Source organism: Pezoporus wallicus, unplaced genomic scaffold (genome assembly GCF_028554395.1).
Source record: "Pezoporus wallicus isolate ANWC-B61680 ecotype Strahan unplaced genomic scaffold, APGP_CSIRO_Pwel_v1 contig_7892, whole genome shotgun sequence".
Taxonomy (NCBI): Eukaryota; Metazoa; Chordata; class Aves; order Psittaciformes; family Psittacidae; genus Pezoporus; species Pezoporus wallicus.
This window is the reverse complement of record NW_026641897.1, coordinates 1,141,068-1,155,799: the sequence shown is the minus strand read 5'-3', so window position 1 is coordinate 1,155,799 and position 14,732 is coordinate 1,141,068. Positions and strand designations below refer to the sequence as shown.

Sequence of the window (14,732 nt, the reverse complement as noted above, 5' to 3'; positions counted from 1 at the left end):
TGATGGAAATCACTGGCAGTTGCTAAAGCCATCATCACAGGCAAAACCACATGCAAGGGAAGCACAGAGTACACCTTGTGCTGGCTTGGCACTTACCTTCTCCCCTGGGGTCACTGAGATCCTCCAGACACAGTGGGAATAGGACGGGTAGCCATTTGGAAAGCCAGGGGCTGAAAAATTCCCTGTTGAGTCCTGCAAAGTCTCTCCACAAGCTGCAGGAGGAGGAAGAAGAAACCAGCAACGAGGAGTGACTTTCTGAAAGACATCAGAGGCTACCAAAGTATTTGCACGTGGTTGTGTGCAGGTTGGTGGCTGATGCTCCAAGGATGCTCATTCATGGTATTGGACAAAAGTCACTGACCAAATGAGACCTTGCCAAAGGGGTGATGTGAAATTTGGCAGAATCCTCTGGATAGATGATGATCAGTGCAAGGACACAGGTGAAACAGCTTTTAAAGAGACACCCTTCCTCCTTCATCTTCCTTCCACATGCCAGCACTTTCAGGTTTCAACCCTACTGAGGAATATCTTATCCATAAATCAGATGCAAAATATCAATCCCACTTCACCTTGCAACCCCAAGACTGCTGCCAGCAAATCTGTTTTGCCTTCATTACAAGCTGCACAATGAAGTTCTCCTTAGTTACCATTGTTAAGTGTCTTTCTGGAGGGCTAAAATATCCTAACAAAAGCAGGGCAAGCCCCACTGCCCTCACGCTTCATCTGTTCAGCACCTACCCTTCTGTCATACTGTGCAGGATAAAATGTGAGCACTGCAGCTCACTCTGCTCTCCACCTTCCTGTTTTTATGGCTTGCTGCAGTTGATGAAATGTAGATCCCAGAGTGACTTTTGGAAAGCAAGTAATATGCATACACATATGCTCCTTTTGGGAACCACAGCTTCCAACATGTGGGAAAGCTGTGACTACTGTAGTTCCTGCTCTCTGATCCAGAAGGATTGAGCTGGAACAGGGAGTGACCATCTACATCTGCAGAGCAGCTGATGGGCTAGGTGGGAGGATCATAAATATCAAAGCTCCCATTTCCTTCAGAGTGCTCACTAGACACATGCAAATGCCTATTGCAAGGAGCAGGGACCTTGGCTTATCTGCTTTCCAGTTGTTTTTCCAATTTCCTAATGAGCTGATCTTACAAAGCTGCCCTTGACCTGCAACTTGGTTCCCTCAGTGATGGTAAGGCAGCTCGCAAAAATCCCTTGTTAAGCAGGAGTGCTTTGAAAGATCCGACAAGGACCTCCCCTTCCCATGGAAATGCCAGAGGATATTCCTCTGCCTCATGTTATCACACCCTCACTAATTTTCAGCCATAATTACATTTAGATGGGTGGGTTGGAATTTGGAGGTGAAAAGAGACTGGCCCCATTCAAAAAGTTTAATATCTTCAAAAAAGGAAAGAGGGAGTCACCTAGGCCAGAATTTCTTAATTTCCCTGAAGCAGTTTGATCCCCAGCTTGACAGAGCAGACCAGATGAACAATAGGTGGGGACATAAAAAAGGGGTTTGCCCAACCAAGCAGCTCATAGGGGTGCTCTGGAAGGTGGAGTCACTCCAAGGAACAACTTGTACATATTTCAAAGCACAGGTCAGCATGGGACCTGGAAAAGTGACTCCTGTCAGGAAAGCCAAAGGTATTTTAAACTACTTGAAAAGAGCACGACTTAGCAAAATTATCAGGTAAATGCACACACCTGCCCTAGAGGAATGAAGAAAATAAATGAAAGGTCAAAACCTTTACATTGCTCCTTCCTTCTCAAGCAGTTTTGAGGCCTGACAGCTCCCCCTGCATTATGCAACTGCAAAGGAGCATTGCACAGCAAGTCTGAGTTTCAGTTCTGCAGAAATAGCTAAGATCCTCCCACCTCTCCCAAAATACTTGGCAGGTGATGCTGTCTGTATTCATCAGGTGGGCAGAAAGATGCTTATAAAAAGTGATAACACGCATGAATCAGAGAACAAATCCGGCTGCCATTTGCAAAATAAGTATACTTTCTTCCTTTCTACCTCTTGCAATGATGCCTTGCCTTATTATCTTCATCAAAATCTGTTAGGATAATTCCAGCTCCCAGAATGCTCCTAGGATCCTCAAATAGGAAATGCAGGCTACCTATTTAACAGTTAGACATCTCAAAGAAGCTGAGTCCCACCATGCTTATGCTGAGGACAGCAAGCCATTCTTCAGCTGATCCTCTGGCATCACCACCGGTCAATGCATAGTCTGGAGTGGCCGCCACCTTAGGATGTATCTAGAAATGCCATCATCTGACAAGGTGTCTCAGTAAATAGGGGATTCCAATCCATAACTCACCAAGATACATAACGATTCTTTTTCTCTGTTCAAAAATCTATTTGAAAGAGAAAGTTTGTTTAGTAGACTCTAAATCACTGGGAACATATACTACATGACCATAATCACATAGGACAAAGAGGACTACTGCCCTAAACTGAACCACAGTGAAGGTTTCCAACAGTCCAGACTTAATTCTCCCAAGCGTAGTTACGCAGTTCCTGGCAAGACTGTGTAACTATGGAACAGGTACTAATGGATCTACTACCAAACACTACTCTGCAAAACATTGTTTAAGGAGATCTAGTTAACTGTCCAAACCTTGCAGAGGAAACTCTCCAGACAGGCTGCGAGAGGCTGGCCTTTCCGCACAGAGGAGAGAAACTGCTTGCACGTGCAGGGAGAAGCATTATAATAATGAGCAATGCATATCTGTGTGTTCAGCATAATCTCTTGCAGAGCACAACAAAAAGCAGTACAACTGTACTCCAGTTAGTGGCAAAGAAGCCAATAGGTCCAACAACACTAGTGTTTGGTACTTCTGGGATCCAAGAAATTGAGCTAAGGTGCTTTTTGCCCATGGTAAAGAGGCTGTTGCACATACAAGCAGCTAGAAAAGAGCAGAGTTGAAAAGCAAAGCAGGAGAGGTGAACGCTTCAGAAGTCATTTGTAAATGAAGCAGTTGAGTGACAGGCTGTTTACTGGTATACTAAATCTTTTTGAAAATGTACAGAGAATTGGAATAAATGGTATAATGGAGGACCATTCTCAATTTATGGTTTAACCATTCCTGCAGAGTTACGCTTGTTTCCTTTAGCTCAGCACAAAAGAGCAGGACATGCTGTTTTCAAGTCTTTTGTAGTGACTATACTTATCAAATCCTCAACCATTTAACCATACCAAATCTAGCATTTACTACTATGTAGCAGAATGCATCTTGCCTTCCAGAAATTTTTTCAACAAATTTAATTTGGTTTCACCTGGCTTGACACTAACTTTAAAACAGCAGGTATAAACTTTGGGGAGTTAAGAGCAATTTAAACCAGCAGGGTTTTAGAATCGAAAAGCTAAGCCAGCCCTAACTGTAGCAGCCACAAGAGCTCCAGTCTAATGAGTTGGAAAGCCCTGTTTCTTCCAATAGACACAGCAGTCGTCCTGGCTCATGCCAGTGCATGTTTGTAACTCATCCTCCACCATGTTAACTCTTTTTGGGGGGAATTTTCTCAGTCATTCTCAGATGGAGACTCTCTTTCTAAAAGGGAAACCATCTGCCATCCAATTTCTGTATCATGTTGTTGCATTTTACCTAAAATTCCTCAATTTGACTGCTGAACAAAATTGTCCTCAATCTAAAGTCTCATTCAGTCCTTGCTTTAACATACAACTGCAGTCCTTTGTTTGTGAACTCCTGCGCTTTGCATTTTGCAGAGGAATTTTTCAAGCTACAGATTCAAATGGCAGCTGAAGATATTAATGTTATAAAATATACTGCACCCCTTCTCTTCAAATGCAACATGTGTACAAATTTTGATGCAAAGAAAAAAAGAAAACCAAACCAAAACAATAGGTATGTGAAGCTGATTGGTTTTGTAGGCTTAAAGCTTTAATCATTCTGCTGCCAAGTATGTTCTGAACTGCAGTAATGTCTGCTAAAGCTTTATGGGGAAAAAAAAAAACTTAAAAGTAGAAAAATTCAAACCTGCAAGTGGAAAACTTGAGACTCAGAAGAGTCCTCATTTTAAAGGAAGTTGCTTTGTGCTTTTAGTCTGACTTTAACCTCGGGCCAAAGTGGCTTTTCAGCTTGCCTCAAGAAATCTGAGTCTGTAGTTGATGCTTCCAGCTATGAGAATGAAAAGCCTGCTTGCATTAAGTCTGACTCAATCAAGAAAACATGGTACAAAACATCCTTTTTTTTTCTTTTGAGTATTCAAACAAATTCCTAAGCTAATCCATGAGATAATTTTCCAAGAACTACATCTTGTTCAACCAAAGCAAATATGAGAAAATTCTAAGTGGCAAAGAGAAAAACAAAAAAGGTAATTAGAACTAGCACACCTAAGAAAGTTATACCATTTACTATAAGCTAAGCAGAGATCCCTAAACATCACAGATCCTGAAGTCATCAGAATTTATTCTAGACCCTTACGAACCCGTGCTCTCTGCCCTGTAGCTAGATACAGAGAAGCAGCAGATTTGCACAGCAAGTTCCCATTGCCTCATGAATGGTTCAGAGAGCAGTGGTAGCCAGCTACTCATTTAAGATGTGACTCTGTATACTGGTACTCATCCCTCCCTCCTCATCTTCTCCCTCTCTCTCTGATATGCTTATTCCAAGAGGATTAATCACTTATGATTATATTAGGTTTATAACCAGACAAAGCCTGGTCTCAACTGGACCAATATGCTGTCCAGACCAACCCATATAGATAAACTCCTGGGCCATGCTTGCAAAAGTCCTTTTTTTCCTCTCTGCATTATTATGAGTGCTCATGATAATTCTGCAAAATTAGGGCAACTCTCTCATTCTCTGACATGTTCTCATGGATGTTTCATTACCTGCAGAAATTCGGCAGAACTTGTTATATTTTCTGCTTCTGAGCTTCACACTTCCCATGCTCTCTCCCTTCTCAGTTGTTGAAGTTCATGCCACAGGCACCAGACTGGCTGCCATCTTTGCTTGAAGATTCTTTCAAGCAAAGAGCCTTTCTTTATGAATCCTCATATTCAACCTGTCCTTAAGACCAGCAGATTACTTCTCTGAAATTTAGTTTTCTTTATTAACCTATTCAGCTAAAACTGTTGCATAAACTTTCACTAACATCTCTACTTTAAATGATCCTTCTGTTCTGATGGCTAAATTTAGTCTCCCAATCATATCTGTGACTCCAACTCTCTTTCTGACTGTCGTGATTTAAGCCCAGCTGGCAACCCAGAACCACACAGCTCCTCGCTCACTCCCCACCCTTCCTCCCCCAGCTCCTGGAGGGATGGGGAGGAGAATCAAAACAAGGTTAACTCCCACAGGTTGAGATAGAACAGTCCAGTAACTACAGTACAACACAAAACCACTACTGCTACCACCAATAATAATGATAAGGGAAATAACAAGGGAAGAGAATACAACTGCTCACCACCCACCGACTGATACCCAGCCCTACCCGAGCAGTGATCTCACCCTTCCAGGTAACTGTCCCCAGTTCATATACTGGGCATGACATGCTGTGGTATGGAATACTTTGGCTAGTTTGGGTCAGGTGTCCTGTCTCTGCTTCCTCCCAGCTTCCCCTCCTCCCTGGCAGAGCATGAGACTCAGAAAGTCCTTGGTCAGAGTCAACATTACTGAGCAGCAATTAAAAACACTGATGTTATCAGCATTGTTCTCCGGCTGAGAGTCAAAACCACAGCACTGCACCAACTACTAAGAAGGAGAAAAATGGCTGCTACTGCTGAACCCGGAACACTGACAATCTTTTCAGACCCCACAAAAAGCAAGACCCAGACTGTTGGTCTGGTATGTCACACATATGTAGATGGCTTCTCTATCAAAGCTGTTCCCAGTCTATCAACCCTTTGACAGCAGACAGAGCGATACAACCCTTCCCTGAACAGCTCAGAGCACCAGCTGCTACCACCAATTCACAAATCAGCATTTTTGATCTTTCTTCCATGTTATCTCCCAAGCCTCAGTGCAACACACCATAATCACAGGATAAATTTGCCATTCCCTTAAGGCTCATCTCTGGGACAACAATTATATAAATAACTCAACAGAAGTGTGATGGTTGGTGTGCAGAGAACCAGTATACCTGATATCTCTCTGGTATACAAAGATATAGCCACTTTGCTACTTCCTAGACTCCACTCTTTACATGGTCTTGTACACTGATTTAATTTTCTATGAGCAGAGTCTACATTGGACCAAGACCAACCTGAAGCCCTAAACCAAACAGGAATACTAGCAAAGTACTAATAGGAGAATTGAAGTTAGGCAACTTCAATTCTCCCACAGCTCCAGCCTGAAGCATTTAATGGTCTGTATATCCTGAGTCTCTTTCATCAAAGGAATTGTTAAGGTGCTCTTGAATTCTAGTGCCTTACAGATAAACCATGTATCTATAATAAAGTTGGAGCCACCTCCAAAAGCTGTATTTACCTGGGCATTTGTACAACTTCCTCGCCTGAGCGATGTCTCCCTGACTCAGGCGAATACGCTGACCAATAGTTGGCCGGACCCCGTTATCATCACGACGGGGAAGGATGGTGTCGAGAAAAACCCCTCTAAAGGAAGAACAGAGACACAGAGCAGTGAAGTAGGGAAAGCGACATGATGCACAGGAAGTTATTATGGCAGGCCTCCCACATCATCCCCTTGACCATATCCCATGCTAACAAGCAAGAGTAATGCAGATTGTGAAAACTGCATGTCTTGAGGTAGCCTTCTCACTAGAGCAGACAGCTTCCAAACGTACAGACAAGTCTGCCAAGCCAGTAAATTCCTCTTTTGAGATATCAAAATTGCTGCTGCCTCTGTTTGAGTATAGATACATTCTTTGCTATAAATCAGAAAAGGCAATGAAATATTCTTGCAGAAGGTTCATGGCACATCTGGCTCAGCAGAAGCACAAACTGGATGCTTAAGCCAAAGGAGCAGAGGGAAGAGGAGCTTGTTCAGTAGCAGTTGAGGTTGGGCCGGCAGTGACTGGTTGCCACAGACAAGAGAAAAATATCAAGAGTTTTACCCTTGTTCTGCACAAGTTTCCAAGCTAATAACTCAACTTGTCTCTGCTTATTTTTCCTCACTACTATTTCTTCCATGTGGTACTTCATACTCAGAAGCTCTTTACTGCACCTCTGATCTTAGTAAAGGACTTAAGCTGGGGCCTCACTTCCATCAAAAAGAAAAGTCAGTGCATCCAAACAAAATCTTGCATGCAAGAGAGACCCCAGGGTAGCCTTGGCTGAAGTGGGAGGAATCAGAAACCAGAATTTCAGGTTGGTAAAGTTCTTGCAGCCAGGCTGTCCAGTCCACAGGAACCATTTCACTGCACCCCTGAATGCCTAACAGGGCTGGAGGTGCCAAGGCTAACAGCGAGCTTGACAGTTCAGCATCAGCTCAGTGACGCAGACTTCTCTGAGGGGCAGAAGCAATAATTTTAGTACTGCCTAGTCCTGATGAAAGAGTCTTCAGGTATGGGTTAAGACGAAGCAATTCTGTTCACTGGGATGCTCAGCTGTGTAAGAGCCTTTGGAAGGAGTCTGAGAGGGCTCTTTTGCATTGGTTTAATTTTAAATAAATACTGTAAGTAGACAATTTGGATCACAGCTGTCCAGAGCTGCAGTCAGCATTCTTGAAAATAAAGTATCATTCTATTAAACATTTTTTTGTGAGGTAAACTTATTTTGTAAATATTCAAACTGAAGAAGGAGGGAAAGGAACTGAATCTGGTTTAGAAACTAGAATCAGCTTCTGCATGGGAAATGCTGTTTTTCTTCAGTGGTAGGAAAATTCCTGATCAGCACCAAAATCAGTACTTACAAGCTCTGAGGTGAGCCCATCAAATTTTGATTGACAAATTCAGGCTGACATTCTACATGCCAGCTGCATGCCTCAGGCTGAATTTATTTAAGTTTATGCACTGAAAATAAATCCTCCGATTCCAGAAACACCACTTACAGAGAAACAGGTTGGTAAGTTTTCAAGCCTCCTCAGGAGTTCACAGAAGAGCTAGCGTTTGGCAGGGACATACTTCTGTGGCCAGTGAAATGCTTTCTGTAGATCTCCAGGCTCAACCAGGGAAGAATGACAAAGTTTAATAGAGAAACCACCACTTGCACAAGCAAACTTTTGATTCTTTTTCCCATTCCATCCCTCACAACTGCATACTCACAGCCCCCAGCCTTCTGTGCATAGCATAGAGCTAGGGTATTGCTCACACAATACTTCAAATTACACTTACAACTTGCCAAACACATTTTCTTCCAGAGGGCTGTACCCTAGGCTGGGGCTGTCAGATTTCTGTTTTTCCTTCTTCCACCAGCTGAATTTTGTACTCCCTTCGCATGCATTGCTGAACATGACTCCAAATTAGGAAGCAGTAAGTATAGTTCCTCTCATTTTACAATCAAAGGAACTGAGAATAGGGAAGAGACTTTCTGGCCTAAACCACACAGGTTCCAGCAGTCCCATGCCGTCCACCCAAACTGCATCTGCTTAACAACACTTACGATGTTAAGTTTCACAGTTCGTGAGTGTCTCTAAGAGCACCAATACTTTGGCTCACAAATCAATAAACACCAGGCAGACATCATTAAACAGAGCAGCTCAATGACTGCTCAATCCCTGACCATTGAATAAGATACCTAATCTATCCTCCCAGAGGTAGGAAAATAACACAGGAATCTTGGATGCTCCATTGTTCTGCTGTCCAGGTATGGGCAGAACATGCATTACCTGCCCAATGCAGGGGTAAGTCAAGCACAACAACTGACCATTGCTACCAGCTAAGAATAACAGAGTTTGAGAAGAGATACTCTCAAGAATCATTAGCATCTGCTAATCTGCCTGAATGGGTAAAGTGTCATGCAAATGCTATGAAGTTATCAACTGATCTCAATAAATGCTGAACATTCACTGTCCAGTCTGAGGGCACTAGATACAGGTGCTTAAACACCACTCAAGGAAGCAGATACCCAAGGCAGATTAAGCACTCAGCTGCAGGCAGCTACATTTTGTCCCAGCTCTGTATTTACACTCCCTTGTGCACAAGACAGGCAGTGTAACTCCAAACAGTAAAACCTGTGGAGGATGTGTATACATGTTGTACAGGATTAGTATGGTGTGTTGCAAATAGATCAAGAAGATGTCCCTTGACACACAGGCAGTGCTACCTGCATCCTGATTCGAACACAAGCTTTGCAGAAGTCATGTTTTGTTAACTCCAGGCTATGCTGCCATGTCTGCTAACAGGAGACTTAGTGAATTAAGGTAACCCACGATTTGCTTAGGGCTCTGCAGAGGTTTAAATTTTCTTATTGCTAAGCTGCCACTTATGTGTCTTGACAGCTGTAAAAGAAATTATTTAATGAGACAGCAACATTCAATTTAATTTGCTGCCATGTCTGTAAGGAATGCACCAGGAAATAAGCCTGCAGCCACATTCTGCAAAGCAGACAACTTACTTTCTGACATAGAACAGAAATTCCCACGATAAAAAATTGTTACTATTGTCATTACAGTCTCTTGTGCCACACTCCTATTCCTATTAGCTACAGATGCTAACGGGAAATTTGGTTTGCTGTGAACTGAAAATGAGGAGTGACCCAGGATTTGCAGCAGCGTTTGACCGTGGCAAACACCATATGACTTGCTGTCAACATTCACAAGAGTTAAAAACATCAAGGCTGTGCTAAGCACTATGTAAGAGTTGCTTCAAGACAAGTCAGAGATACTGCTCTGCGTCCTTCACTTCCTCTTCCACTCACACCCCACCTCCACTGGTGGGGTGCTGGGGCACCATCTTTTTTCCTACATGGACTTTCTAGCATCTGATAATGTATTAACACCCACTACATCCCTCCCCCTGAGTCATGCAGGGGCTATCTCCCATACCTAGCCACTGATCTTAATGAAATTTGCTGGAACTTATTGTCTTCATGGGGTGTATGCTTTTGTCAGCTTGGGTTGCAATTGGCCAGCACTTGCAAAACTCAGTAAGGTGGGAAGGAGATACACATACACTCACAGATTTCTACTCATCAGTCAAAGTAAGCATCGTTCTTCTTAGGGGAAGAAAGGTCTTGGTAAAGTAAAAGCCTGTTCCCAGAACTGCCTATTTATGGTGAGAACACAATCAGCCCACAGAGGCACTTAGTGCTCAGTTCAATTACTGCACAAAGACTGACTGGGGTGAGGGTGGGTTACAGAGACAAAAGACTTAAAGAAAACAGAATTAAAAATCCTGTTAAGCACCAATTTAAATTTAGAAGGACTCTTGCCATTTTTATCCCTTTTTTGGCCCAGCAGTGTTCTGAAGGACCCTGGTTTTCAAGAGGCACAAACTCAAAGGCATCTACAATATAAATGGCAGTAATAACTTAATCCCGCTTTTGTGCAAGACAATTCTAACCATTTAGAGCCTAGCAAATGCTGGAAGGATCCAGCAGATGCCTCAAGGGAAGAAAAACTGTTTGCTTTGGGTATCTGATCCAAAGAAATCTCTGAAGGCTGCAAAGCACTCTTGCCCAGCCACCATTTCCTCCTGCCAGAATAAGCAGCATTTCGGCAAGTTTGATCATTTTCCCCTAGTTGACACGAAGCTTCAGAAACAAAAGCACAAACTAATAGGTTTGGCACTTCCATAAAACTGGGGAATGAGAAAATTTAAAAAGCGCAAAGACACCTTTATTTTTTGCAACAAAAAGTTCTCAAGAGTGTGAATATTTGTGCTCTGCCTCCCATCTACTTTACTCCTGACATGTAGTGGTGGAAAGCTCTTTAGAAGGACCAGTAGTGCAGCCAAATGAAGCTGGTCATACAGTAACCCTAATTCTAAATCCAGAAGATAACTAATTACGTTCATTTCACCTCTCTGTCCAGTAAGGCTGCTTGATCAGAAAATCCCTCCATCTGGAGAGATGAGATAGGAGTCAAGGGCAAACAGTGTGCACAGAAATTGGTCAGTTAGTTAGGCCAGGAATGACAACTCCTCCATGAAGAATCCAGTCACTCAGAACTATAGAGGTACAGAGATGATGATTTAAAGCACACACATAAATGGCTAAAAAAAATATCCAAGTAATTAAAGATCATGATCTAGAGTTTAAATTCTCCCTTGGCAAAGCTGCTATAGACTCTGAAGGCAATATTGTGACTCCAAAACATGAGTCAGACAACCAAGAGATTCAAAGCTGGTTTTAGCATTGCCCTCCTTGCATGTGGGCAGATACACACAGGCATACATAGATGCTTTGCAACCCTTCTGCCTGGAAAGGTTGCAAAACATGTTAACATGGCTTTGGAAGGTCTCTGAGATTAACTACACTGGGTGGATATAGTGGGAAGGAGAAAACAGGAATACACCATACTTCTCTTCACCCATCTGGCTTTTTCACATATTTTTCAAGCTTTGCAACGCAGCAGAGCTCACTGCAACTTCCACATATCTCTGCAATAGGCCCTCTTGTACACTCCATGTATCCCACAGAGTTAATTACAACTAATGAAAATACTCCCAATGACATGTAACCTTGGATAATCACCTGGAGAATGTGTTCCTAGCATAATGCATGATGCTGTCGAAGTCGTAAGTCTCTCCCAGTGAGTTCACTTCCCCAGCTTCCATCTTTAAAAAGTTGTACTCCTGTCCTATGGTGCCAAACACAAAGAAAAAAAAAAAATCACTTAAAAACAAACAAGCAAACACCCCTCTTCCACCCCTGGTAGCCTACAATGAAAGGGATATACTCCTACGTTCCAACAATTCCAGCTGGACATCCAAAATCTCTATTCACCCAACCATTTTGATCTTACTCTAGGCAAGGCCTAGCTATATTTTTTCTTCTCCATCCCAGCTCATAGACCACTAGGGTTTTCCAGAGTCCAGCAAGAAATGTTTCCACTCACCCAAAAGCCAGGTGGAATAACCTAAAGTGCTATTTTACCTTGCTGTATGTTCTCTCTGATAATCGTGACATGCTGGTCCCTGTCAGGCCGTGTGTGCTCATGCCAGAAACCCACTACATGACCCAGCTCATGAGCCACAATACCAAACTTGTCACAGTTCTTTCCAATGGATATAGCCTGAGGGCCCCCTCCTCGGCGACCCACGTACGAGCAACATCTGGAAAAGAAAACCCACAAATTCATGAGCAAATCAGTAAATTGAGGAAGTCTGAGCTGTAAAAACAGAGGATGGCATCTGGCAGGGTCCAGGACAGGCCAGTTGCATATACTATATGTACCTACGTGTGTGTATGTATAAAGAAAATATTTAAGTGTATACCAGTAAAAATGCATATATACAATTAAGTGTATAGGGGAAAGAATTCAGCAAGGCTTAGCACCTTCTTCTGAGCAAATACTAAACTATCCTGGCAATCCATACTGTAAGTGACAGATGCATCTCTGTGACAGATTCCCCCAGGTAGCCATTGGTCTATTCTGATAAGAGCTGGACTTACAAAGCCATTTGTCAACGAAAGGGATGTGTGCAACACACATAGCTGCAGGTAATATGCGTGTCACTTACCCACATGTTCTGTATGTGAACACAATGAAACTCTCTTCATCGGTTCTCTCCACAAATGTTACACAAGTGTGCTTCTCCCAGTGCCTCATCGCTTGCTTAAAGATAGCTCTTTGGGTTCCTGAAAAGAAAAACCAAGAAAAGCAAACAGTGAAGGCCCGGCTTTCTGGAAAATCTCTAGTGGACTTCATCAGGATGGAGGAACAGTCAATCTTACACCTGTAAACATCTCTAGGTATCTGGGACCTACTTCCAACTACAGCACTAATTTACTGTATCATGATGAGTGGCGTCCCTCAGGGATCGGTGTTGGGACTGGTCTTGTTTGACATCTTCGTCGCTGACATGGACAGTGGGATTGAGTGCGCCCTCAGCAAGTTTGCCGATGACACCAAGCTGTGTGGTTCCCTCCTTACGCTGGAGGGAAGGAACGCCATCCAGAGGGACCTTGACACACTTGTGAGGTGGGCTGATGCCAACCTCATGAAGTTTAACCATGCCAAGTGCAAGGTCCTACACCTGGGTCGGAGCAATCCCAGGCACAGCTACAGGTTGGGCAGGGAAGAGATTCAGAGCAGCCCTGCGGAGGAGGACTTGGGGGTGGTGGTTGATGAGAAAATGAACATGAGCTGGCTTCAGTGTGCGCTTGCAGCCCAGAAAGCCAACTGTGTCCTGGGCTGCATCAAAAGGAGCGTGACCAGCAGGTCAAAGTTGATCCTGCCCCTCTACTCTGCTCTCATGAGACCTCACTTGGAGTATTGTGTGCAGTTCTGGTGTCCTCAGCATAAAAAGGACATGGAACTGTTGGAACAAGTCCAGAGAAGGGCCACGAGGATGATCAGGGGACTGGAGCACCTCCCGTATGAAGACAGGCTGAGGAAGTTGGGGCTGTTCAGCCTGGAGAAGAGAAGGCTGTGTGGAAACCTCATAGCAGCCTTCCAGTATCTGAAGGGGGGCTATAGGGATGCTGGGGAGGGACTCTTCATTAGGGACCATAGTGAAAGGACAAGGGGTAACGGGTTAAAACTTAAACAGGGGAAGTTTAGATTGGATACAAGAAGGAAATTCTTTCCTATTAGGGTGGTGAGGCACTGGAATAGGTTGCCCAGGGAGGTTGTGAATGCTCCATCCCTGGCAGTGTTCAAGACCAGGTTGGATGAGGCCTTGGGTGATATGATTTAGTGTAAGGTGTCCCTGCCCATGGCAGTGGGGTTGGAACTAGATGATCTTAAGGTCCTTTCCAACCCTAACTATTCTATGATTCTATGATTCTATGATCCTTTCCTCTCCTTGTGCTTGATGAATTTGTTGCTCTAATTAAAGAGGTAGCAAACTTGGTTAAGCACACTGATATTTCTGCATTGAGAAATGTCACCTCACTATGTAGAGGTCATTCTGACAGAGCTGCTTGTTGATCTGATCTGTGCACCAGCTGCTTAGTGGTGTGCCAAATTTACTCTCATGGTGCAATGTACCATGACCACATACATCTTTCGAGACTCAGAAACCTCATGAGTGCTACAGATGCTCCTCAAAACTAAAGCAAAGCTGTCATCAGGCAGTTGATCTTTGAAATTAGAAGCAAGAATTATATAGGAGCTAGAGGCAGTCTCAGGACAGTATAAGAAGGTGTAGAGATACACTGCTCTATTATGCTTGAACTGAGGGAAAGCTCACCTGTGAAGCAGGGTACTATGCCTGTTTCACACTTGCAAGAAGACAGGAAACAGAATGTCCCCTCAGAGAATGGACCATCTCCAGCAGTCACTCAGTAGCATCCTGAACAGCCATTCAGAGAGCTGGGCAGTGATGCCCCAGTGGTGGTACGCAGCCTCAGGCGGCTTTCCCACAGTATTTTCTTTCCAGCAGAGCCTCTGGTACACACAGGGCTGCAGAGCAAGCTGCCACTCTCAAGAGGGACTAGAGAGTGGAGAAAGGCCAGAAGTACATCAGAAAACCGCAAGAAATAGAGAGATGCGCTCCAGGGTGGGATTAAGCTGAGGCAAAACACCAAACTGAACATGAGAGAACTGTCCTACGGCAAGAGCTGCTTCTTACAGAGTCTCCCAAATGAAACGATGGTATTACCTGCTCTGGACCGGTTAGGGCAGTGGGGCACATGTAACACAGAGAACACTCTCAGCAGACCCTGAGGGATGGGGATGGCTGTTCTCTGACACCTG

At 43.7% G+C, this 14,732-nt stretch overlaps 2 protein-coding genes across 11 annotated transcripts in view; one reads left to right on the top strand and one right to left on the bottom strand.

Annotated features, from left to right (window-relative positions):
- LOC130608085 (cytochrome P450 2C8-like) overlaps positions 1 to 14,732 on the top strand; it is a 219,385-nt gene that overhangs the window by 36,155 nt on the left and 168,498 nt on the right. The window lies entirely within an intron of this gene.
- TLL2 (tolloid like 2) overlaps positions 1 to 14,732 on the bottom strand; it is a 93,995-nt gene that overhangs the window by 22,415 nt on the left and 56,848 nt on the right. For 9 of the 10 annotated variants that reach the window (XM_057425721.1, XM_057425724.1, XM_057425727.1 and 6 more), the window contains 5 exons: positions 12,553 to 12,670; positions 11,966 to 12,144; positions 11,564 to 11,669; positions 6,459 to 6,583; positions 97 to 212 (listed from right to left, as the gene is read on the bottom strand). In XM_057425721.1, the coding sequence (XP_057281704.1) occupies positions 97 to 212; positions 6,459 to 6,583; positions 11,564 to 11,669; positions 11,966 to 12,144; positions 12,553 to 12,670 (644 nt within the window). The remainder of the gene's footprint in view (positions 1 to 96; positions 213 to 6,458; positions 6,584 to 11,563; positions 11,670 to 11,965; positions 12,145 to 12,552; positions 12,671 to 14,732) is intronic. The other variant, XM_057425725.1, reaches the window with a different exon arrangement.